The 8,584-nt window shown below is 41.3% G+C and overlaps 1 protein-coding gene across 1 annotated transcript; it reads left to right on the forward strand.

Moving 5' to 3' along the window:
* Positions 1–239: 239 nt before the first annotated feature.
* On the forward strand, positions 240–8,187 carry LOC141258568 (uncharacterized). Its single transcript, XM_073673543.1, has 4 exons — positions 240–337; positions 507–1,060; positions 6,493–6,656; positions 8,173–8,187. The coding sequence occupies exons 2-4, from the start codon at positions 520–522 to the stop codon at positions 8,185–8,187; spliced, it is 720 nt and encodes a 239-aa protein (XP_073529644.1). The 5' UTR covers positions 240–337; positions 507–519.
* The last annotated feature ends 397 nt before the right edge of the window (positions 8,188–8,584 follow it).

Raw genomic sequence — 8,584 nt, forward strand, 5'->3', positions numbered from 1 at the left:
TAAAAGCAGCTTTCCATTCATCACCCTCCTTCACGTAACAAATTGTATGCCCCCAGGAGATCAATTTTGGAGAACCACTTGGCTCCCACTAACTGGTTAAACAAGTCAGGAATTAACCTTCCGTCACATACAATAGGCCTGACAGGCACATCTCTTTTACTTTCATTTCTCCTTCCTCACCAGATTGTGAGGAAATCCCCTCCCTCCAGGTAGTCTCCTGTCTCTAGCAGCTCTGTGAAACCTCATACCACAGTTGGATTGCAGAGCTTCAGGAGGACAGATATAACTGCGCTAATCTCTCAGGCTCATTGTATGTGAACACGTCACACTCAATAAGGTTGGTATTTTATGTTTTTATTCATCACAATTGTTTATTTAGCTTGTTTTATGAATGTATAGCACAAAGTGTGAGGATATTTCATAGAAATAAGGCAGATTAAAAAAGAAAGTGTGCTGCTCAGGCATATACAGTAGTTCCCTAACACATATTCCTTCTCTTGCTTCAGATTATCTGCTGAAATGGAGAGGAAAATGTACAATTTATCAAAAAACCTTGATGTTGAGGAAGTAACAAACATGCTGTTAGATGATGCAGACCCCACACTGAATGAGGATTTAGGAGAGGAAAGTGAGATTGATTCTCATGATGAGGTGGAAGTATGTGAAGTGGATTCTGAAACAGAGCAAGATGGTGACAGTGATGAGGATGAAGATGTAGAATCTTATTATATGGGAAAAGATAAAAAAAAACAATGGAACAAGAAGCCACTCCAGAAAAAACGTAGGGAACCTCAAAACATTATTACTCACCTTCCTTCAGTTATAGGAACTGCAAGTAATGCAAAAACTGCAGTTGAATGCTGGAATAGTTTATTCACAGATGACATTCTGGACTCTATTGTCACATATACCAACCAATATATAGACATTATAAAGGACAAGTTCATCTGCAACAGAACCATCAAGGCCACAGATGAAATAGAACTGTGTGCTTTTTTTGGATTATTATACCTTGCAGGAGCTTATAGGGCAAATAGACAAAGTTTGGAGGAACTTTGGAGTAAAGATGGGGATGGAGTTGAAAAATTTGGCCTTGTTATGTCCATAAACAGATTCAAGCTTCTAATTCGTTGCCTTCGGTTTGACGACAGAACTACCCGAACCGAACGTAAAACACATGACCGACTTGCTCCAATTCGTGATATATTCCAAAAATTTGTTGAAAACTGTAAAAAAAGTTATTGCCCTGGGGAGAATCTCACTATTGACGAAATGCTCCCTGGTTTTCGTGGTAAATGTGCATTTCGTCAATATATTCCATCAAAGCCTAACAAATATGGAATAAAAATGTATGCCCTTGTTGATGCCAGTAAGACCTACACTTACAACCTGGAAGTTTATGCAGGAAAACAACCAGAAGGTCCTTACTGTGTCAGCAACAAACCCAGTGATGTTGTAAAAAGACTGGCTGAGCCCTTATTTGGATCGAGTCGCAATATAACAGCTGACAATTGGTTTTCAAATTGTGATCTGATTGATTATCTGAAAATGCAGAAGCTTTCATATGTCGGAACTGTAAGAAAAAATAAAAAATAATTGCCTACACAGTTTGTAAGTATGAAAGGGAGACAACAGTACAGCAGTATGTTTGAATTCCATAATGGAAAGCTTTTGGTTTCCTATGTACCACAAGCAAAAAAAATTGTACTTCTTCTATCAACACTTCATGATGATGATGCCATCAATCCTGGGACTGAGGCACAAAAAACCCCAGAGATAATTACATTTTATAATGCAACCAAAGGGGGTGTTGATACAGCTGATCAGATGTGCTCAACTTTCAACGTCAGCAGAAACACCAAACGCTGGCCAATGGTCATATTTTTTGCTATGTTGAATTTGGGTGGTATAAATTCACAAGTCATTTACCTTGAAAACAAGCTTGAACCACTCCGTAGACGATTCTAGCTGAAAAAATTGGCCCATGAACTAGTGCTTGGAGAGCTACGCAGGAGAAGTATGAAAACAATCGGTATCCCCTCTCGCCTTCAAGTTCAGCTCAAAAGATTCCGCCCAGAAGATGATAGTGAAAATTCACCACCTGCACCACCTCCCAAAAGAAGGAGATGCACCACCTGCACCACGGAAAGCGGAATCAGAAGGCTTTCTAATTATGAATGTCACAAATGTCATAATGCAATCTGCCTGACACATGCAAAAATGATGTGTAATTCTTGCTCTTTGCTCTGCAAGTGTAATTTTTCTGGGGAAACTTCAGGATCTAATTCTGATTGAATATGTGTTTAATAGTACTTAAGGTACCTTAAAATTAAGTTTGTTTCCATAAATTTTCTTTGTAGAGTTTTTTGACAGAGTCGAACTGGGGACTATTTGGCGGGAGTTTTGAAATGTTTGTATTTCAGAGTTATTAGTTTTATGTTAAGTAAATGGTTTTTTTTTTGCACCTGATTATGTGTAGTCTCTTTTATTACATTCCTATGAAGGTCACTGATCACTTTTAGAGAACTGAAATTGCAAACATTAGATATTATAGGTATTTTTCTAGCCTGCGCCTGACAGTCACATTGTATGTGAACTCGTTAGAACCGATATTGTATGTGACGGAGGGTTAATGGTAATGGGTAGGAATTGCGTACGGTAATCTTATTAATTTCACGAAAATCCAGACATGGACGTAAACCGCCGTCCTTTTTTTTTTTAACAAAGAAGAATCCATCTGCCACAGGAGACTTAGAAGGTCTAATGTGACCAGCAGCCAGGCTAGTCTCTATGTACTCCTCCAAGGCCTTTCTTTCAGGGATAGTCAGATTAAACAAGCGACTTTTGGGAAGAGTAGCACTCGGAACAAACTCAATGGCGCAATCATAATCCCTATGAGGAGGAAAAACTTGCGACTCCTCCTCTGAAAAAAACCTCCAAAAATCTTGAATAGGTACAGGTAATTCCACTTTTTCCACAGCTGCAATGCGACCATTACAACATTTATCATAGCACTTCGGACTCCAAGACTTAATCACATTAGTAGACCAGTCCAATAAAGGATTGTGCAGTTTTAACCAAGGCAATCCTAGAACAACTGGAGAGGGTAAATTATCCAAAACAACCAAGTCCAAAATTTCTTGGTGAACTCCATTGATAGTGAGGGGAAATGCAGCAGTCTTGTGAGTAATACAATTCAAGGGAGTGTTATCAATTGCAACCACAGAAATAGGTGATGACAAAGGTTTGGATTTCAATTTAAGGTTTTCCAAAAAACCTTTATCAATCACATTATGTGTTGAACCACAATCCACAAATACCTGAAATTCAATCAAATCTCTCTGCAGAGTAGTACTCCCAGAAAGAAATACTCCTGCAGAGCGTAAACAAGCTATATGGGCATAACTGACTTTTTTTTTTTCTTTACTTAAACGACGCTCACAATGCTTAATCAAATGATCAGCTTTACCACAATAAAGACATAAACCCTCGGCGAGTCTCCGATCTCTTTCCTGAGAGCGAAGTGACATCGCCCCAACCTCCATTGGTTCTCCGCTGTCAAAGCAGATTTTCTGGGAACAAGGACCTGAAGTTACAGGAGTTTTTACATCATTAACCCTGGACCTCAGTCTCCTGTCTGCACGAACAGCTAACTGCATAGCTTCCTGCAGAGTCTCAGGTGCAGGGAATGCAATTAGCAAATCCTTAACCCTTTCACTCAGACTAGCAAGAAATAAACATTTCAGCGCAGAATCACTCCATTTAACTTCTGAGGCCCATCTCCTGAAGTGTGTGCAATAATTTTCAACATCATCTGACCCCTGATTCAAACGTCTAAGTTCTGATTCAGCAGATGAGATTCGATCAGGATCGTCATATAATAGCCCCATAGCAGAAAAAAATTCTTCAACAGAACTTAAACACGGATCATTAGGCTGGAGAGAAAAGGCCCAACCCTGTGGTTCTTGGCGCAAAAGTGACATAATAAAACCAATGCGCTGTGATTCATTCCCAGAGGATCTTGGTCTCAAACGAAAATATAACAAGCATTTGTAGAGGAAAAAAAATCTTGCTCTTTACCATAAAAAAAATCAGGCAGTCCTACCTTGAGTTCCACAAAATGCGCTCCAGGACAGCTACTCACGTGTTGCTGAAGCTCGGCCACCTCCAGAGACAATCCCTGCAGGCGTTGAGCCAACTCCTGGACGGAAACCATACTGATCCCCGAATTTCTTTCCTTTTAGTTTTTTTTTTTGGGCTGGACTTTTCTGTTAAGATCTGCAACAAGAACTAAGGAAAGATAGGGGAAAGCTGTCCCTACAGTAAGACTAAGCTTAATCCCTACGATGTAGCGGGCTGCCTGTTCCTAGTGAACAGACCCGCCTTCATCCTCGGCTAGTCTGAACGAAGACCTATAGATATAAGGGAGGGGTCCCTAAAAGAACTAAGGACTGGGACAAAAATGGGACACCTCCTAAACAGAAATTGTTGTAGAACACAAAAGACAAACTGACAAAAAATACTAGAGGTCCCAGAGGACCAAGCGAACTAGACAGAGATAGGCACCGAAGCACCTGGCTAGAGAGACAGTCAAACAGCATTGAAATCCAGCAAGGCCAGAAGGGCGGAGCTGGAATATATAGGCAAATGGTCACGTGACCGCAAAACACAAGATAGAAAAAACTAACAGGAGGGTTCTAACAGGAGCGGCGGAGGAGCAGGGCACAGGCAGTAGCGGTAGTCAGCTGTTGCGTCTTGGCGATCCTGTGTGCCCAATACTTAAGAGAATGAATATTCACTCCTCTTCACGCCCATGGGAGTGGAGAGGAGTGAATATTCATTTTCTTTAATAGTGCACACTGTCAGCAGCGGCCGTGGCACTTGCAGCTGCTCAGCGATCCTGTATGCCCGCTATTAGAGAGTATGAATATTCACTCCTCTCCACTCCCATGGGTATGGAGAGGACTGAATAATCACTACACTATACACTAGCGGTGGACACCGAGTGTATACTGTGACCCAGACGGACCCTGACCCACAGCTTCTACTATCATGGCAAGTCCTAGCTGCCATCCTCATAACCCGAGGCTCACAGCCCCCCACTATACCATACTAGCGGTGGACACCGAGTCCTGGTTGCAGGACCAACATATCCAGGCTCCCAGAAATGATGCTGCAGAGGTATTGTGTTCCTTCTTCCCTCTTCTGATACCAACCCCATGAATTGGTACACTGATGAAGGTTATGTTGACCGAAACATTTTTTGCTTTTACTGTGGACTGCTATTAAAATTTTATTCACTTTACGCCTTTGAGTGCCGAGGTTTTTCTGCACCAATCCACAGTCAGACAGATTGTGTACAAATGGAGAAAATTCTGAAGGGTTCACACACTTCCAATCAGCACTGTATACACAACTGATAAAATCTCCACAGAAAGTCCAAGAATAACACCCAAGGAATGACAATGGGGATAAACCATGTGCAGACCTACAGCAGAAATCCGAGTTTCAGCCTCGCTGCCACATACTACTTATTTCGCCTTCACTATTATTATTATTATTTATTGTTATAGCGCCATTTATTCCATGGCGCTTTACTTCACTACGAATAAGTCATCCATCTGTAAATAAGAACAACCCTTTAATAACTTTGGAATGTGAAAAAACTGCATATTCACATGATGCGATAGCGCTGAACTTTTTTGCAGCAATTTTCTGAAATCACAGAAAAACCACCACGTTTTCGCTGTAATCTTTAATTGGGGCGTTGTTACCTCAAGTTCGGGAAAATACAGCAGAAAAAAATGCTGCACAACTGCATTAAGTGAACATACACCATACGTTGGGGAATTGCTGATAATTCACAGTTAATTTGAAAACTTTTATTCAAAATTCCAATCAAATGTTAAAAATTTGTGTTTTTTTGTGAATTCATGGTAAAAAAGAAGCAGAATTACTGATTGAACTTAACAGCTTAGTCAGGAGAGAATGGTCTTTATCAATATGGTGGTCTTATATTGCCACCTAGGGTACTACAAACACAATTACACAATAAACAGTCATAAATATTTCATTTGTTGGTGACCTCATCTTTGCATGTAAAATGAGTTGTTCCAGAAATCCCAGTTCCTGTGCATATACACTCTTTTGGCATATGGGTATTACAGAGAAGAGGTCCCTACTCTACATGCTTGAAGAAATAGCCTCATAAGACAACCCAATAGTCTGGGGCTACACGGTGACCCCAAGGGTACTGTGTTTGCAACAAGCAAATCCCAAAAAGTCCAACCGTGTCTGATTTTTTGCGACTTCCTTTTTGCAGTACCCTCGAGGGTCACAATGCGACTCCATTCACTTGTATTGCACTGCCAAATAGCTTTGACACCTAGCTACCTTTGGTAGCGCGACATGTGTCTTAGACAAAGTAGCTATGTAGTACCGGCCTTTAAGGGATATTCCCATCATATATGCCTCTTGGCTTTCTGGGGACAGGTTCGCTCCTGCTGGATAAACAGCAGCATTCTTCTGTCCCAAGTCCAATCTGTGTGCTTTCCAATGCAGAGGCAAAGATACCTCATATAGCAGCAACGTCAGAGGAGAGCAGTAGCTCTGAAGCTGGCAGGCATGGAGATATAGCTGTGCAGTCCAGTGATCAGGTCAGCTTAAAGTCTAACTAGCATTTTATAAAAGTTTTAATATATTACAGGCACAGCTTAGTGTTTTTGATAGGTGGCGGTCCAATTCCTAAGACCTCCCCCCACTAAATGGTCAAAACACTGCTCTGAAGTGCACAGCTCCTGCATGAGGTGCGTGCATGTATTTCTATTATACTTTTCCTCTGATTGTTCCACTCCTGATTTTGGCTTACAAATACTGAGGTAAAAGACTCAATGTCTGCACGTGGCCGAAACTTAACATTACTTTGCGGCAACATTTTTTTGTTGTGACGTTCAATTTTAGGTCAAGCTGTTGGTTGAATGAGTTGCAAAATAACGTCTTAGGCCTCATTCAGACATGTTTTATTTTTTTGGGTGTACAATAAAAAAAATGGGCCTTTTATCATCAAAATGATGGTTTCACTTTTCATCCATTTTTTGACCATAAGGCTGTGTGCCCACGATGCGTTTTTAAGCATTTCCGCAGCAGAAACGCTTAAAAAACGCTTAGTAGAAGGCCTGCCATGTTCCCCAATGATAATCCGCATGTGCTGTGCACATGCTGCCGAAATTTCCCCTGCGGATTATCATTGCGGAAAAAAACGCAGCACTACCAATTATTTTGCGGAAGTGCTGCGTTTTCGCCGCCATTGACTTGCATTGCAACGCATGGATTACTCATCACTGTATATGTAGATGCACATTCCATGCGTTCCAATGTGCGGATGGTACCCGGGTGTGGAGGACAGGAGACTCTCCTCCGGACCCGGGTACCATAGAACCTGTGAAAAAAAGAATAAAATAAAAAATAAATGTTATATTTACCTTCTGACGGCCCCCGCTGCGCTCGTCCTCCCATGCCAGCAGATCGCGGTGGACTGAAGGACCTGCGCTGACGTCATAGTCATGTGACGGGTCACGCGATGCTGATGTCGGCAGGTCCTTCAGTGTACCGCGAGCTGCCGGCTGCCAGGACGGAGTGAAGCAAGACTGCGGGGGCCATTGGAAGGCAAGTATAGATTTATTTTTTTACATTCTCTCGGGTCACACTATATAAATCCACGCCGTTTGCATGGATTTGTATAGTGAGACCAAGTTGACAAGCACTTTCCAAGTGATGCTAAAATCGCTTGGAAAGCACTTGTCAACCTGCATGCGGAAATGCATGTGAAGAACGCTTCACACCCGCATGTCCCTGGCAGGAAAAACGCATGTACAATCCGCATGTACAATCCGCATGCGTTTTTTCTGCCAGGGGAGATGCAGAAACGCTCAGGAAAAATCCGGAGCATTTCTGCATCGTGGGCACATAGCCTTAAAGTGGCATTAGGTAAAGTGTGCAAAAAAATTAAAAAAAATAAACTTTTTTTCCCCAAGCTTCTCCTACTCATTAAACAGTAAAAGACACATAGCACTCGGATAAACCATGGATGGCATCAGGATGCTATATGTTTTTTTCACAAATCCATTCACTAGAATTGCCATATTTCCATTATTTTCTTTTCTTTTTTTGCAGATAGAAGGTCTGTGAGCATACCCATAGATTATAATGGCTACTTGTTCAATCTGTGGACATAAGGGATTTCAGGACCATAAATGTCATGATTAGCGAAGAAGACTCGACATGATATATATCCTACAAAAAGCAAAATGAGTCAATATATCTCCAGATACTATTTAAAAAGATTATTTTTATTCAATAGACAATTTACAAAAAAACATTAAAAAAGGCCATGCTACTTAGCACTGGCACATAAGGAAAATTTTTGCAAGTAAGTTAATCAAGGTTAGTGAGGTAGGCGCAAAAAAAAAATGGGGGGACATAGCATGGGTACAAGGGTTCTAACAATGATAGAGCTATATGGTGAAAAAGTCACAATGCATATACACTATATCATAGCTCCCAACCGTCCCGTCACGGCTCAGCG

Source organism: Phyllobates terribilis, unplaced genomic scaffold, assembly GCF_046119375.1.
Source record: "Phyllobates terribilis strain yellow unplaced genomic scaffold, ASM4611937v1 Scaffold_3__8_contigs__length_932513732, whole genome shotgun sequence".
NCBI classification, from domain to species: Eukaryota; Metazoa; Chordata; class Amphibia; order Anura; family Dendrobatidae; genus Phyllobates; species Phyllobates terribilis.